The sequence below is a fragment of the Limulus polyphemus genome, unplaced genomic scaffold, assembly GCF_000517525.1.
Source record: "Limulus polyphemus unplaced genomic scaffold, Limulus_polyphemus-2.1.2 Scaffold2300, whole genome shotgun sequence".
Lineage (NCBI taxonomy): Eukaryota > Metazoa > Arthropoda > Merostomata > Xiphosura > Limulidae > Limulus > Limulus polyphemus.
Window position 1 is genome coordinate 152,280 of NW_013667910.1, and position 17,685 is coordinate 169,964.

Here is a 17,685-nt window from a genome sequence, read left to right on the forward strand (position 1 = left end):
AGACAACTTTTAATGAATTATAGTATTTTGGCACTTGTGTATAAAGTTAAAATCATAAATAATATTCAACGTTAAACTGGTACAAAATTAAAAACATTTTATTTAGGCCTATCAATGGCCTTCAAAAAGTTGATAACTCTACATGTTTCAACTCCTGTGGATGATGATGTAACGTCGAAACATGTAGAGTTGTCAACTTTTTGAAGGCCATTGATAGGCCTAAATAAAATGTTTTTAATTGTGTACCAGTTTAACGTTGAATATTATTTATGATTTTAACTTTATACACAAGTGCCAAAATACTATAATTCTGTTTGTGTGTGTTACAGCCATATTGACTCATCTTAATCTCTGGTTGTGCTTTTTTTTATTATTGTAAGTGAATGCTGACACTTACTATTTGCATGGACAACTTCACATGCTTGACTTGTCAATGGCATATTTCTTGAACAACTAGTCTGATTTTGTTCAAACATTTTTTTTATATTGGTGAACTGAGTGAGTTTTCTGGATATACCTTCCTTATGGCAAATACACTTGGACAAATTAATTTTTGTTAGTTGAGGTAATAACATATGAGTCTAGGTTAAATGCAGACATTTTTTTTCAGCTCATGCATATACAAATATTTTACCACACACCAGATTCTGTAAAGGAAAAGAATAACTTATTAGAATACTGCTATTCTCTATTTATCCAATATGACAATATGTAAACATAATTTGTAGCTAACTTTCTACAATTGCTCCACTTGCTATTGAAGATAGAACATTGAGATGCAAAGAATGGACAGATAGACAGATTAAGAAACATGCAGACATACAGAGAGATGTATAGGCATTAGCCTACTGTAAAATAATGAAGGAATTATCAAATGTAGTAAGCTCACACACTATTGAGTTTATAAATGTGTAGACATTCAAGAAAGTGTAAAATATGTTGTCCAAAACAAGAACCCTTCTAATGCCACCCATGAGTACCTTATATCTTAGAGATCCACTGCTGTTTATTATGAATTATTGATGCAGTGTTTGGTGTTTAGTAATGAGAAGATAACAGGGTATATTATGAAAGCTTTTATTTAGAAACAAATTGAATTATGGCATAAAAATTTGTCATACTATATATAACTACTGAAATAACGATTTTTCAATTTAAGAAGATTGACAGATTGGGTGGTTTCAAAGATGATCAAATTTCACTTTTTTCACAAAAATGGCAGAATTGGCAATAGGCAGAAATGCATATTTTCTAACATTATGGTAGCAGGAAAATGAGCTAAGTGATGGAAACGAAATTCAAAATCATCTCGCTCTGCTGAATTTACATGATGGAAAGTCTTGAATACCAATACTCATGTTTCTTTGAAAATTCCAAAGGTATTGTTTTTATTTACATGTTATATTTATACTCAAAATCACAATATTGTCTAACAGAAATTAATTTGTAGAACATGATTAATCAGTATTTGTTAGTGTGAGACATCAGTCAGGCGTAGCTGCTACTAGTTTTTAAAATGATCAGTTAATACATCCTTCAGTTTTTGCTGAACAACTTCCCCAAGTTGCTATAAGCTAATTAGTGCAACTGTTGCAACATTCTTTTTCATTTAGTGCCACAATTTTCAATTATACTAGCACTGGTCTTTCAGTTATAGATTTTATAACATTTATTTTAGCTGCTTTTTTCCCTCCTGCAAATACTGCTTTTAAATATTCAGAAGAACATTCTGTTTTGGTACACTATCTTTCAGGCTAGGATCAGTTAAACAGTAATCGTTTGGTGTTTTTGTAATAATCCGGGATGTTTTGACACTGTTATTTCTTCAAAATTTCACCACTCCTGCAACAGCAAACATCCCCATGCCATTATAGTTTACTGATTTGGCATCATATTATTCCTCATAGAACTCACAGATTCTTAGTCCTTGTTTCAATTCATAATATATTTTCTAATGTTTTCTTCTAATTTGATAATTTTTGGAAAGGTTAAACACTTGACTATTGTCATGCATGAAATATTAGGTTTTTTGGCTGACACGTAGACCACTATTTGGACTTTCGAGTTTCCCAGTCATAACAAAATGTTGTAATATTCTTTGGAACATTTTTAGTCACTTGTTAAGTTTTTATTTAAATCTACATTTGTGCTCATATTGATATTAGAATTTTACTGATCATTCACTGCAGTTAAATCACTTGAAACAAGAGCATTGGTGGCTGATTTTAAACATGTGAAATAAAGATTTATCATTATAGAAATGCATCAGTAGATCAGACCCATTTAATCCAAATTTAATAATATGTGGATATAACTTAGAAGGACACTCTTAGTGGTTCCTTTTGTTGCAGATTTTTGTAGCAAATTTTTTTTTGGTCTCAGAAGGTATGAACTGATACTTATGTCAAACTTCATTCATTTTTATCTTTGGCTCGTGGATTATTGTCATTCATTGTCCCTTATTGCCAATTTTTTCCAAACAGAATTTGTTATTATCGTCTTTACCATTCCACTGTACCTCATGAAATGTTATATTTATTTGCTCTTGATACATTTTTTTAATGGTGCTAATCATAAGATATCATTCACTTTTATATTTTCAGTTTTTGTTGTATTTAATGAAGATATCCTTGAGCTGATGCTGTGTGCTATCATTTATTTTTTTAATATACGTGTTTCAGTTTCTCATTTGATGCTTTCTTCATTTTTAAATTAAAATACTCATTCTTGCTATGTTTCTTAGATGTTTCGATGTATTCTTATAGCTAAGGTGTGGGTCTTGCTTGAGCTTTGTAATATCTTGGTCCCTGACCCCAGTAGCTCAGGGTGTGTCTGAGGACTTATAACACTACAAATTGGGTTTTGATACCCATGGTTGGCACAGCACAGATAGCCCATTGGGTGGCTTAATAGCAAACAAGCAAACAAAAACCTTGGCCCCATCAGCATCTCCACCTACAGAGCAGAATGAATATGGCTTATGAAAAGAAAAGAAATTATAAGTAGTAAGGTGCATAAATTGACAATGACCCAGAAACCAAAACTTAGTATATAATGTTCCTTGCTTCTTTCTTCTTTCAATATCCCATTGAAAGTGATTTTACCTCTTGTATAACTTTAGAAACACTAGCCTCAATACCCATCCACATATAACATTTGAAATCCAGAATTATAAAACTGAAATGGAATCATGTAGATACTTACTTCTAGATATATCACATTTTACATATAGGAATTTAGGTACTTTTTAAAAATTATTTCTTTAAACAAAGATTTTCTTGAGAATATATTAAAAAATGACAGTAATGATTAATGAGGGTTAAATAATAATTTATTACAACAGATTCACAAATTGTATCCTGTGTTATGAAATCTACAGTGGCTTCCCAAAAATCAACATGTATATTGTTTTAATGCTACAACATCTACAGAGAAAGTGTATAAAATAAGTGAAACAAATCGTTAGAAATACCTGCATTTGTTTTTTTATGGAAATGAATAATGAATATTGTCTCTGAAGAAATTTCTAATTGTTGGTAATAATTTGAGTACTATTAAAAAGAAACAGAAAAATGAAACTGATTTATTAATTCACAGTAGCCTTGTAAAAATGTTTTGTTTCGAATAACAGTAATTATTGAAATCTTTCACTACCAGAGAGAGTTCTAGTTTATCTTACTTCTTCTAAATCAGATGATTTGTTCTATAAATATATTTTATATATTGTCAAAGATTTAGTGAATAATAATTTAATTTTAATAAATATTGCTTTATTTACTATGAAAAAATGTTTTTACAATGAGATGTTCTGTTTCATTTAATTTCTATTTCCTGTGTATGTTACTGTATTGGTCTCATCTTATTTGGAAACATGTTACATTTCTCTTTTTGTAATGTTGGGAATTATATAACAAACAAACAGTGCCAGTTCCGGGCACTGCCATTTGGTCCTTATTTAGCTTCTTGTGTTTTGTTGAGTGGTATGCTCTTTTGCCCATCATTTTCACTTGTTGGGTCTTTGGGCTCTCCTTTTCGTGGACTGCTCTCCTCTTCCCGTGCTCAGTCAGTCAATCACTCCTGCTTACTTCTTCGGGAAGCTAATTGGGTGGGGTTTTCTTTTCCAATTGGAGAGGTTCATTCTTAACGCCACTCAGTATCTTATTCCATTGGGATTTTTTTCTTCAATTTCCATCTTCATCAGGCCCAGCCTTCTCCACTTCAGCTCAGGGATATGGAGTGAGCAGTCTCAATGGCCTTGCCTTCTCCTTTTCTCAATGCATGAGGGGTTCTCTTTCTCTTTTGGGGAAGTGGGCTTCCTTGGAAACCCTCATTCCCTTGGGTTGAACTCACATGCATTCCCTTCAGTAACTGCTTCTCATCCAATGAAACTTCTCCCGTGATCCCTTGGACCATCTCATTACCATTAATCCTGGATCAGGGCCAACCTTGCTTGGTGGCTAGACAGGGAACTGACCTCGGTGGGGTTTCCATTCCTACACCTTGTCCAGAGCCTCAACTGTTTACTGATGCTTCCTTGGTGGGTTGGGAGGCTTTCTTTGATTCCCAAGAGATTTCTGGTTGATGGTCTGTCAAGGAGGCCACTCTATTTTCAACATCCTGGTATTGCTTTTGCCAGTTCATAAGACTCTATATCATTTCCTTCCACACCTGAGGGGCAGGTGGTTATGGTTCATTCCAACTATTCCACTGTTGTCATTTATATCACCAAGCAAGAGGTAACCAAATCCAGATCTCTGTGTTTTCAGACTCTGGATCTTCTTTACTGGGCCCATAACAACTGCATGGCAATCTTGGTTTGTCATGTTCCTGGCATGATGAATCTGGTGGCCAATTGCTTATCTCTACCCAACCAGGTTCTCCTCACAGAGTGGTTCCTTCTTCCACAGGTATTTCAGTGAGTGTATTCTCCACTGGGAACACTGCATATAGATGTGTTTGCCACTCACTGGAAAACCATGAAGGGGTCTTCAACTATATGCCTACCCTCCAATCAGACTCCTGTCCAGAGTATTTTCCCTTATCCAGCCACTTGTTGTCTTGTCCTGCTCAGCTGTTGTTCCCTCTGTTCTAGCCCCTACTGGAACGACATCCCCTGTCCTTACCTCTGTCCCAGTCTTTCCTCCGACGACTGGGATCAAACATAGTTCTGACGTCACCAAACTCCATCTTTACGCATGGCTTTTGTCCTGTCCCTTGCCTCAGCTCAGAGACTCACTCCTTGTGTAGCATCTTTCCCATTCCATTCGACCTTCCTCCTTGTCTGTGTACCAGAGGCAGTGGTCTAACCTTCAGACCTTGGTCTGTTTGCCATGGCTTCTGCACTTCCTGTCCTTTGGTACCTCATCTTTCCCATTTCTTCACCTGGTTGTTTAATCATGATTGGTCTGTGTCAACTGTTTCTAGTTATAGGGCTGCCCTGTCAAACACCTTCTGATTCTTCCATTTCTGAAAAACTTTCTTCTTCCCTGTTCTTTCCCTCCTTTTCCATTCCTTTCATCTTGTCCATCCTCCACATCCCTTTATTTACCATATTTAATTCGAATTTTGTCCTTCATGCCCTGTCCAGCTCTCCGTTTGAACCCATTCCTACATGTTCTTTGTACCATCTGTCCCTTAAGTTATCTTTTACCTCCTCCTTGCTTGCTGTCATCGTCATTCCAATATTTATCCCATTGATGTTTCCCACATTCTTTATCATTCCTCTTATGTTATCCTCTATCCTGATTGGGCCTTCCTTCCCTAGACATTTGCTGCCTGGGCAGATGCTTTGGCTTTCTCTCCTGTTTCCTTACCTTCCACTTTCTACTTGTATTCCCATTAGGTTCTGGATAGAATTCTTTGTCCAGTTCATTCCCTGAGATGTCATGTGGCTTGTACTGCTTCCTATCATGTTATTGTTCCAAGGATTCCCTCCTTGTCCCTTGATATGCTCCTATTGCACTCACTGGTTGGGGTTCATCAACTCATATGACTGCCATATTTGACTTGTCCGTGGAAGGTCGCCATCTGCACGAAGTTTCTGCACACCCAATTCATCATCTAATTATGTCTTTAACTGCTTGCCTTTGCCAACTTTTGGAGGAGATCATTCAGGCTGGGCTGTAGACAACTCTCAATACATTCGTCGCACATTATCTGCATGACCAGGTTGCGTCTTCCTTGGGCAAGTATTATCTTTCTCCTGTGGGAATTCTACTCGCATCTATCCCCCTTTGACTGGGGTAAGTCAACATATTACTTTTCCTCTGTATTTTTCGTTTATACATCTATTTTAGGATTCCACCTGGTGGTGGGTGATATCTGGTCAGGTATGCTTCATATTGGGTGTTTCTGTAAGATCACTAGCAGTTTGTCTGGTAGTATGTGTATCTTTTTTTTTTACTAAAAGTGACTAGTTTCGTTTATAAAGGACTGTCACTTATGGACCTCATGTGTAAAAGAGATGGGTATTGCTGCCTATCCCTACTGACTCATGATTCCTACAATCAGGGTCTATCTGCTTTTCGAAATAGGGAAATGCAGACACCCATTGCACTGTCTCTGGTGTGTCGTTCCTCTGGACTCCCCAGTGCATATTCCCCCCTTCTTTTCTAGATGAACCACACTTTGCATAATCTGATGTAACCAATAGCACTTCCCCTGGATGTTCTGTGCCAAGATGAACTGCAATTGGTAATCTCAAGTTCTTATGCAAGGTGCTTCCATTGGATGTTTTTACCCATATGGATCACACTTGGCATAATCCGACGTATCCCAAGGTGCTTCCTTTGGATGTTTTTTGCCTAGCGGACCACACTTGACCTATTCAGATACATTCATGGCCCTCAAGCCCTAGCCATGTATTGTTATTTTATCATTCTATCCAGCTCATTTACTGTCACAATACTATGACTCACTGTTACTATGTTCAGTACTATGTCTTATTTCTTTTGATGACTCATTATGACATGGATGTGAACAGAGGGCTCATTATGATGACCCTCACAATTGCACTCATAACAGTAATTTATATCTTTCATAATCCTCCATATCCAAGGTGCTTCTCCTGATGTTTTTGCTCAGGCAGACCATACTTCTTGGTCGTTATATCTTATACATGGTGTTTCCACTGGATGTTTTGCCTGGATGGACTGCACTTGGTGGAATCTGTTGTGACCCAAGGCACTTCCCTTGGCACACACATCTAAGGGAAAGTACTTGCATACACACAAACCTTTCCGTGTTTGTCACCACCACACTGATTCATGTCATAGTTAACCAGCACTTCCTACACTGATTCAGTGCTGTACGTCTCTCTTTTTTTACTTCAGTTGTGCCTGTCAATTCAGTTCTTCCCCAATTGTGTTATTGTATTGATTGCTGGGCGAAGAGCATACCTGTTCCAAAAGTAGTGCTGTACCCCACTGGTGTGCTTTTTTTTCATATTCTAGCACACCCATTCTTTTAGTGTGGTCACTTTCTACTTGATTTGAGATTGATGAGCTCTCACCAGTCCTTCCACCTTGGCAATGTGGTATTCTAGCTTTGGGTGCGATGAGGTAGTACCTTTTCAGAAGTTAACATTTTCTTACTCTAAAAATGTACTTCCGATAGGTACTTACCATCCCTCACCCATTTCCCACCTTTCCTCCCCACTGAGATGCTGGTGTGTATGGTTTGTGCCTTCCCTATTTCAAAAGTGAAGATTGTTCTAGAATAGTAGAGGGAGCTAGCTGCACCAGTATAGATGGCACAGATCAGTTGGTGAAGAGTAATCACATGATCAGCAAATGTCCTAAAATTGTGGAAAACTGATGACATATAAAGACTGGAGTGCTGTAGCAAAATTGTTTTTAGCAATGCTTAGAGGGCAGACCAGGATCAAAATAGCTTTGGGTGAGAGAAAGTAAGTACCTATCGGAAATACATTTTCAAAATAAGAAAATGTTAACATTTGTTTTTGAACTTGCTTAGTAGTATGCACAGTTTTTGTAATTTTTTGTAGTTAAGCAACTTTAAAACAAATTCTTTACAGTTCTATATATTTTTTATCACAGTACATAATTGGAGTTTTTACCTTTGTATTGTATTTCTTAAGTGAAAAATGGGAAGAAGTTCTTGAGCAACTTCATCATAATTTTGAACACTTTAAACGTCTTGAAGATGAAATTGTTGTTGAGATGAAGACCTCATCTAATGCTGCTATCCAGGGCTATGCTGAAGAATTTGATCTGTCTCGTTCTGTTCCTGAAAAAGTATGAAAATCTTATGTTTATATATATATATATGTTTTAGATACCATTTTAATTAAGGGGTTGTGCAATGAATCAATTCTGCTTTCTTGTTTTAGGAATAGTGTTATAAAACTGTTACAATGGATAATTTCTACATCATTGGAAATGCAAAGAAGAATGGTTGATTTGACATATGAACTTTCAGTTATGATTTAGGTCATACTGTGCTTCATTTGTTATGAATAAGGTTAAGATTATACAATCAAATAAAACATAAATGCATTTATACATTTTCTTGTTGTTCGGCTGTTACTTGAAGCACGAACAAACAACTCAACAAAAAGAGTATTACCACACATCAGTAGTCTAATTTGTCCAGTAATCTTTATACTGCATTAAATTTTTATGGAAAATCCTCTAAATAATATTCTCAAAACACAATTCCTTAAAAAGTAATCGTATCTTCATATTGATATGAATTGTCATTGTAAAGATCACAATTTTTGGAGGAGGAGGATGTTTTTTTAACTTACACTTTTTAACCCATTCACTGCAGCACAAGGAAATATACGTTCAGCCTCAGTGAAAGGGTTAAAATATCTCATTTTGACTGTGACAGACATGTATACCATCTGTGAATAGAAAATGCAGTACAGTTTAATTGTGCATAATAAAAGCTTATATTTGGCATAGTTAAATTCATATTTGTGAAGAAAAATTGTAATAGAATATGCAGCCAAACTTATCTAGCTTGCTTTCTTGTGGACAACTATATATTGTAATATATATAAAACAGAGTTGTTCGTTGTTGTTGTGAGGAACTGACGGAACAAATTTCAATTAAATTTGAAAGTGGGACTCAGGTAGACACCCATAGATTGAGTTTAAATGGATATGCAATTTGAAGAATGGTTAGAGTTTGGCAGCCGTTTAAATTTTATATAAAAATGGGTATCTTTGCTCATCACCTATATTCAGTAAACCTGCACAGTGAATGATGTACCTTCCCATCATCCCCAGGAAGCTAGGAAAATTAAATGGTGTGTGAGACATGGATACATTTGCTAGTGATATATATGTTAATCTTAATTCAGAATTCAGTCATTCAATAAAAGAAATCACCATTTCCCAATTTGAGCATATCAAAATTATCAAAGACCAAAATGAAATGCTGTTTCATGTTTTGTTCTTTGCCTCTTTGATATTTTAGATTTCTCAATTTGTTTAAATAGTTTTTACACAGTGATCAAAACAGCTGTCTCATTTTTCCTGCTCTGTTCATTGTTTATTTGGTATTTTGCAATTTGAGCAAAATTATTTGCACAAAAACTGAAATAACATTTCATTTGGGTTCTTGATAATTGTGAAATGGTCATTTTTCAGTGGATGACCGAATTCTGAGATTGCGCATAACACATACGTTATTGGAAATAATTATGGAAACAGGGAACAAAATGAGTATAAAATTCATATATTATGATACTGCTACCCCTCTATTGTATGAAACTGAACTACACCAGAGCACAGTCATGTTGATAGTTTTTATTGTGATTGTCTGTCTTTCAACCAGTCAGACTGTGCCACACCACCATAATGCTTATGAATGTATCATATTCTCTGTAGTAGTGTAGTGAATATATTCATGACTCTCAAGATACAAATCACACATGATAAAAGTTTTGGTTAGTGAAGATTTCTTCTTGTGGCAGCCTGAGGCAAAATTTCATGTTTCAGTGTGACCTGTATAGAAACTCTGAAGAAGGAACATTAAACTAGTACTGTTGATAATAGAACAGATTAGGTAGAAAGTCCAAATTCTACAAAAGTGATACCAAGGGTACATAAAACAATGCAGTCCAATAAAGATCTTGCCAGTGATCTAATTATAAGTACGGGTGTGAAAGTTGCCTCTAGATCAGTAAGATATACATTAGCACAAAGTGGCTTCAGTGGATGTTTATCTGCTCATAAATCATTGTTTAAGTTACCAAACCAAAAGGCTAAAATAAGCATCAAACTTCAAATAATGGTATGTTTGGCAACAGTTAATAATAGTTTATTCAGTGGCAGGGAGAGAACATTATCATGATCAACATACTACACCTCCAATGAAGGATGCTGGGAGACCAATATTGGTGTTGGCTGCATTTCAGTCGGTGGTGTTATAAGTCTTTCACAAAGGTGTTATAAGTAGTTTTATAAGTCTTCCACTTGTCAGCATCCTTCTGCTGACAGGTACAAGCATTCTTATCTATTATGTGACTCCTTTAAGAACATGACCTGTTGCTCAGGGATTCATCTTGCACTAAGACAGTGATCTTAGACATGCAGCAAATGTGGTGAAATAATACCAGAGATACAAAGAGGTTGATGTAATACTCACAACCATGGTTTAATCTGCACAAAGTCCTTGATATGAATATTATTAAGGCTGTATGGGCTTATTTGAAAACTGAGAAGATCAAATGGCAATGAAACAACTTGGCTAAACTGTGGGGAGTAATACAAGATCTTTAGAACAGTATCTCACTGCCATATGTTGATAAACTTATGATAACATAAAAAACAAGTTGTACTGCCCTTTTTAAATCAAGTACAACTTATTAGCTTTCCTTTTGTTATTCTGTCATAATGTATTGTACTATGATAAACTGTGACTGCTATATGTGTATTAACTAAAAATTTCCACACTTATTTTATTCTGATGTTGATTTAGTGGGACATATCATTAGAATGGCATAATGTATTAATCCTTATTCCAAGGAAATGATATCAGATACAAGTGCATCACCTATTTGTTTGAATGTATATAAAACAATTAGAAAAATAATCATTCATGTAAGACTAACATCATGTAAAATTCTGGATGTGACTGTTTTCATGTAGACTAGAATATATTCCTGTTTAGAATTAACAACTGATAAATACTGAGTGGGAGGTAAGTTAAAGAAACCAGGAAATAGTCTTCTTTTTAAACATTATAGTATACTTAAGTAAAATTTCATAATTTCTCTCACAACCCCAAACGTTACCCCATTACAATAACATGTATCTTTCAGGTACGAGTAATGCTTTTGCGTGCAGTAATGGAGGCCCAACCTCACTCTTTGCTACAGAACCTTCTGGCTCTCTGTCCACCTGAAATGGCCTGGGAACCAATGGATGCTTTCACTGAATCCATCACTTTAGTGACAGAACAGCTCAGGTACCTTTCCTATTTTGGAATAAGTAGAACATGGAACGTATGTTTCTTGAAGGGAAGGAATCAAATTATTATTAATTTTAGACTTCTTTCAAATATTATCTCATGTTTCTTAAATGAGATAGGTTGGTAGAAAGTGAGCACAGAATAATATCCAGCTATTTCTTAAACATGTGCTATACATCTGTATTACATCTATACATCTGTTTTTTGAATTTACAAATAATTTCAACTAGATTGATAAGAATAGTTTTAAGATCAAGGTTTAATATTTTTCTTGAAAACAGATTTTTGTTTTTTTCCAGAAATCCAGATAAAACTTTACATCCAGCTTTAGAGAAATCTGATCCTTTGAATATTTTGGATGCAATACTCAAACAGTTGTCAGATAATACGTAAGTGTGCTGTTTAGTAATAAGATTTTAATAATGAGATTTGTATGAAATATGTTCACTGAAAAGTTAATTTGACTAGTCTCACAGATCTTTTACCTATTTAAAGGGATTTCACTTCATCTACATTATCTTTGCACTCACTTCTCCTAAAATAAAATTGTTGGAATTTACAAGACAGGTTTTGTTTAAATTAATTTAGAATTTAATTTACAACTTCCTTTAAAAAAAAAGAGTATATTTCACCATAGACATATACATATATATGCTGTCAACTTTCATTAACTACTTGTGCTCACAGAAGAATATACAAATGTTATTGACAACTGTTAATAATAAACATTTGTTTCTACTTCACGTTTTTCTTTACATATTATAGCAAAATTTTATACATCTTTATTTAAAAATAAAGTATGAAAAGACCTTCCATGGCTGGTTAATATGTTTTTATTTAGTTTCAAGATTTGTCTTGTTCATTAGCATGTGAGTTTTAAGGTTTGTGAAATGTCACAATTTGTAGAAGCTATACAACAGTAATTTACTTCATTAGAGCCATGCTTTGATTATCTCAACTTTAAATTTGATAAAAGTCTTAAAAAATGTTTCTTATACTTATTATTTAACCATAATATCACATTATGTTGTAAAAGTTTTGTTCTGATATTTTTGTTAAATGCCTAAAATCTGCTTGCATGAAATTATCATTGATGTGAAATATAACTTTATCACTATTTTATTAGATGTGTTCAGTTTCCTTTGTGAATATTACATTGTCTTAGTACTCATCTGTGTTTGAAAAATGTGTTTACCTTATATTGTAGTAGTTACAGCAAATCTAAAGTGGAGTTTCATGCATAATTTGTTAATTTTACCAAAATATAGTTTAGTTTCAGTAACTTAATTAATAATTCTGTTAGAATTAAAATGTGTTTTGTTTATAATAATACTTGTTTTCAGTGAAGAGTTATTAACAGGAGAATTGGCATTGGAAGTTTTACGACCATTTTGTAATGATTCCTCAGTTCCTGTCAGTTTAAGATTAAGAGTGTTGCAGCTCTTGGAAAAAGTTAGTCAATTTTTGGATCTTTTCTCGTATGTTTTTGGTATTAGACAAGTTAATGTATTTACGTCTAGTCTTAACTAAGTTCGTACTGTTAACTTAGAATCAATTTGGAATTTATTGAGAATAATTTGAGTTTTTATAACTATCAATAAAGGTTCACTTCCAGTAGAAATGTTAAGTTTTTGCTAAATTATACTTTTATTAAAAAGATTAATTGATTTGTTTCGACAATAATGAATAAAGTTTTATTGTTACTGGAGAGATTAAGGAGTTTTTTCTGAATCAGTAGTAATATTATGTTTTGTTAAATAATAGAATATTTAGTTTATTAAAATTTGAAGAAAGAAAATGTAAATTTGTAATGCAGAGTTAAGAGCTGATAAAGCCAGTGTTCTGTCTTTTATGAAAATAACATTATCTAGTGATATTAGAAGTATTTCATTTTCTCTAGACTGTTGATCTTCTACCAGAAGACTTGGCACTCCTTTTATTGTTCAGGACTCAGGTAGTGATCACTGATAGCTGGCCAGACTTTCATGTTAGTATTTGTTTGGAAACTATTTCTTTAGTTGTTATGTTTGTTAGTTATTGATTCAAATGTAGTCTGTCATGCACTACACTTGTTCGTCTTTAATTGGAAAGTATTTCAATGATCTTGCTTATTGATCATTTTGTTGTTGTTTTCTTCTCATCAATAACATTTCCAAGTTCCTGTAAGAAAGAAGTGTGAAGTCTAGTCTTTTCTTGGCTTTGCCACTCATTTACTAAGTTAAACCAGTTTTGTGGAATTCCACCTCTCATTAGTAACCCTGGAGAAACACAAATCAACGAGAAATGGTAAATCCAAGAATAGACTGTACCTGACATTTGTTTCGTAATGAAATCTGCAAGTTTTATTGGATGCTTTATACAACTTGTTTTCTGTAAAGTAAGTGAATAGCATTAGTGCTATATACTCAAACAGCTCTATAACTGTACGTATATATTTTGTAGAGAGTAAATGACAACCCCAACTCTACAAATTATTGATCATTGATTATAAAGATTTTTTCAAGTGCCATGATTTGGAGTCGTTGATTGAAGAGTATTCCTATACTGACCATGCTTATTGATTGGTGAGACTGTATTTCTTCATAAGCCATAATTTTGGGTCATTGTTTTTTATCCTTAGCTAACAATGTTTGTTAGTAACTACCTAGAAAGTTTCTTGTTATTGTAAGACAATAATCATGCTTGTTGGCCATTGGGCAGACCATACTACTATAATAACCATATTTTGATGTCATTGGTTAGAAGTTATTCCTGCTCTAACCATCCTATTTATAATTGACTGAAGGTCTGCCCTTAATAACCTGTATGTAGAAAAATATCAAAATAAAATGCATTCATTTTTAGCATCCTGTTCATCTTGATAGCTGCTATGACCACTGATAAACAGTTTATTTGAATTTCAGTAATGGTTGTGTATTCTTGTGTTTATAAATTTGTGATAGTTAAACATTTTTCTCCAAGTTATATTGAACCTCGTTTTATTGCACTGTTGACAAGAATACTTAATACATTCCAAACTAACCACAACCTTAATTTGAAACTAGTTACAAATTAAACTTCTTTGTTTTAGCCACACTAGAAACACTCGCATTTTGTGTCATATTTGATTCATATTATTATTACCTCCAATTAATATTTTCAGGTTCAAGAAGAAAAGATACTATCTGAAGAAGGCCGACAAGAGCTTTTTGATTTCCTCCTTAATAAAAGTGAAAACATAAAACATATAACAGCACTCTCTGATGTTTTAAACTGCTGGCCATCATTAACACCAAGGTGCGTACAGTTATTATCGAAGTTATAAATAAGAAAGTGCTTCCATGATATTGCCTAAAGATGAGGTAATGAAAGGTTTCCATTTGGATGTATTTAGGAATGATCAGTCATTTTAATAATAATGACATTGTAAATCACAAGGATAGCAACAAAAGAAGGCAGAAGTCAATTTAAGAGGCATTGATAACTAAGAAGAAAATTTTTTAGTCATAAGCAGCAAAGTATTAAGCAGCTTCTATTCACACAAGAAAGTAGTTACGTACACACACCCTTCAAAAGTTAAAACTATTTTCTAGTTTAATTGCCACATATATAATTAGTTGAATTCAGCTTTCTATTTAATTACAAAACTTTTTGTTGATGTCAGTAACAGTTATTTAAACTAAAATGGTTAGGAAATCTTTAAGATTTTAACTATACGTTGCTTTATCTCATAGTGACCCAGCGGGTGATGTGTGGTCAAGATTATTACTCAAACTCCTTTCCCTCCCTGCTGAATCTGGAGTGTTAGAAGAAACAGTCAAGCTAGTGAAAAAGGCACTATCAAGAACTTCATTTACTCCTGAGGTAGAACTGAACTGTAGGTTACAGAGAAAAGTAGTATAGTTATTACATTATAGGTTTTGTGGATGTTAGTTTTATAAATATTCATATAAGTGATAAGTAATCTATGTTGTATTTCAACAAGAGTAAAACATTTCAAAATGTAAAGTTATAAGTTTATCAGTCATACACATGCTTCACTCAAAGTTCATGTTCTCTTTAGCTCTTAAAAAATAGGCTAATATATATTTTAACTCCAAGGTTAAATACTTGAGTGGTTTTATTAGACAGTTTTAGAAAAAATGAAATAAAACTTCTAATAAAACTTTTATTAGAATTATAGATAGTTTATTTTAATATTTTTTGAACTTGTAGGTGGATGCTCAGGATGAGCTTCTGAGGTCACTGTTTTGTCTAATACAGAGATTGACCCAAATATACTTCACCTCAAGATCTATTGGGATTTTAGATGGATGCACAAATCATAGTTTTTAACATTCATTTGTTCCTTAAATGTTAAATCTAAAGTCGAAGTTTACACCAACCAATTGACACTATGGCTTTAAGAAATCTATATAGATGCTCAAGACAAGCTTCTGGGGTCATGGATGTTATCCTTACAGACACTGAACCATATATACAACAACAGAAGATATGATGATAGTGTACAAAGATGCTCAAAACAAGCTTTTTTTAGTTATGAGTGGTTTTATTAAAGACACATAATTATAGATAGTGTATTTTAATATTTTTTGAACTTGTAGGTGGATGCTCAAGATGAGCTTCAGAGGTCACTAATGGTTTTGTCTAATACAGAGATTGACCCAAATATATTTCACTTCAAGATCTATTAGGATTTTAGATGGATGCACAAGATGAGTTTTTCAAGGTCACTGGTGATTTCTCATTTGTGCATTTTCTAATGAGAGAAACTATTAGATCTACCTGTTGTTTTGTTTTTAATGTGTGGTAACTTTTGTTGAGCTATACTTTCAGCAACCAAGGATTAGGCTTTACTCAAAACTGATGACAAAAACATTAGCAGAACTTGCAAAAAGCAAAATAACATTGAGATTATTTAAAAATTAATTTATAATAGAATTACTGGTTAGTTTCTCCACCTCTTACTGTAGCAGATTATCTACAGTAAGAAGAAAACAAACAATAACACTGTTTAATTAGGCTTATTCAACTTGTTATTATGACTAAAACTAAAAGAAAAATTACAGATTTAAAAACAAGTGTTTCACCCAAATTTATTGATCATCATCACTTTTGTTTTTAGTACTTTCATTACTTTACACAATTTACAAAACATTTAATCTTAGAACACTTCTAATCAATAATAATAAAAGTGTAAATAGGCGTATGTTTGAATAATGTATAATTTTTTCAATTTACTCAAATATTCATAGTCATAGTTAATTGGTACACTACTGCAGGTGAACATTTTTGTGCGAGTGCATATTTTTATATCCTTTGATGGATATCAGTTCAATGTTGAAGGATATCTGTTAAAGCTGTAGGTAAATGAGATCACACATCATATTATCTTTCTTTTTGATAAAATTAGTTTTTTTAAGTTAAATATTTCAGATTTAATTTTTATGTGTCTTAAAACTTTATGTTGTCCCTATGGTATCCCTAGGCCCCTTGCCTATGCACAGGTTTGCAAAATCTTAGAAAGTCATGGAAAATGAGCTCTAAAACATCCAAATATCCCTCATGAAATAGCTTAATATATGAAATTAAACAATAAAAAAATGTTTGGCTATAGGAGTTGGGTTTGTTTATTTGTCATGTTAGCCATTGTTATTCTCATATGTCCTGATCCCCAAAAGTGTTGCAAATTTCCACCAGTGGGCTTATTTGATGAACAATAATGCAAGTTTAATCCTGAATGGCAGGATTCAAGAGTCCTGGAAATTTGATTATGGATCCCAGAATTTTCTTATGTAAAGTCTCCATGTAAAACTTGTATTAATATACAGTGCATGTATGCTAATGCTTTGTCAAAATGTATTGGATATACTTTAGAATCCAATTGACAAGATGAACTATTTTTCTCAACTCTTATCACAATAGTATCAGTGAATAATTCACTTACGCTACCACAGTTGTATCCTTAACTTCAAATAATTGTCTCCTTTTCGCCAAAGTCCACACACATGGGTTTAATTACTTTAGAACACCCTTTGACAAGACAATATATTTTCTTTATCTCTACTAAACTGTGAAACTCACTTTAAAATATCGCTCATTATGGCTGATCACTCGCACGCCGGCTAACTTCACGTTTTCTTTTGCTAACTCAATTTCTGACTGGAGTGCACTTGAGTTTTCTCTTCACTTGACTTGTACTCGCTTGGCCGCCTATATGCATATGTCAATCACTGAGGCTTCGAACTTTCTTTAAAGTATGAG

General features: G+C 33.6%; 1 protein-coding gene across 1 annotated transcript in view; it reads left to right on the forward strand.

Annotated features, from left to right (window-relative positions):
* The window catches only part of LOC106466556 (neuroblastoma-amplified sequence-like), a 159,397-nt gene that overhangs the window by 140,282 nt on the left and 1,430 nt on the right, over positions 1 to 17,685 (forward strand). Inside the window, exons 40-46 of the mRNA XM_022394589.1 lie at positions 8,058 to 8,255; positions 11,294 to 11,439; positions 11,742 to 11,831; positions 12,786 to 12,894; positions 13,343 to 13,429; positions 14,585 to 14,718; positions 15,156 to 15,285. Coding sequence (XP_022250297.1) covers positions 8,058 to 8,255; positions 11,294 to 11,439; positions 11,742 to 11,831; positions 12,786 to 12,894; positions 13,343 to 13,429; positions 14,585 to 14,718; positions 15,156 to 15,285 — 894 coding nt within the window. The remainder of the gene's footprint in view (positions 1 to 8,057; positions 8,256 to 11,293; positions 11,440 to 11,741; positions 11,832 to 12,785; positions 12,895 to 13,342; positions 13,430 to 14,584; positions 14,719 to 15,155; positions 15,286 to 17,685) is intronic.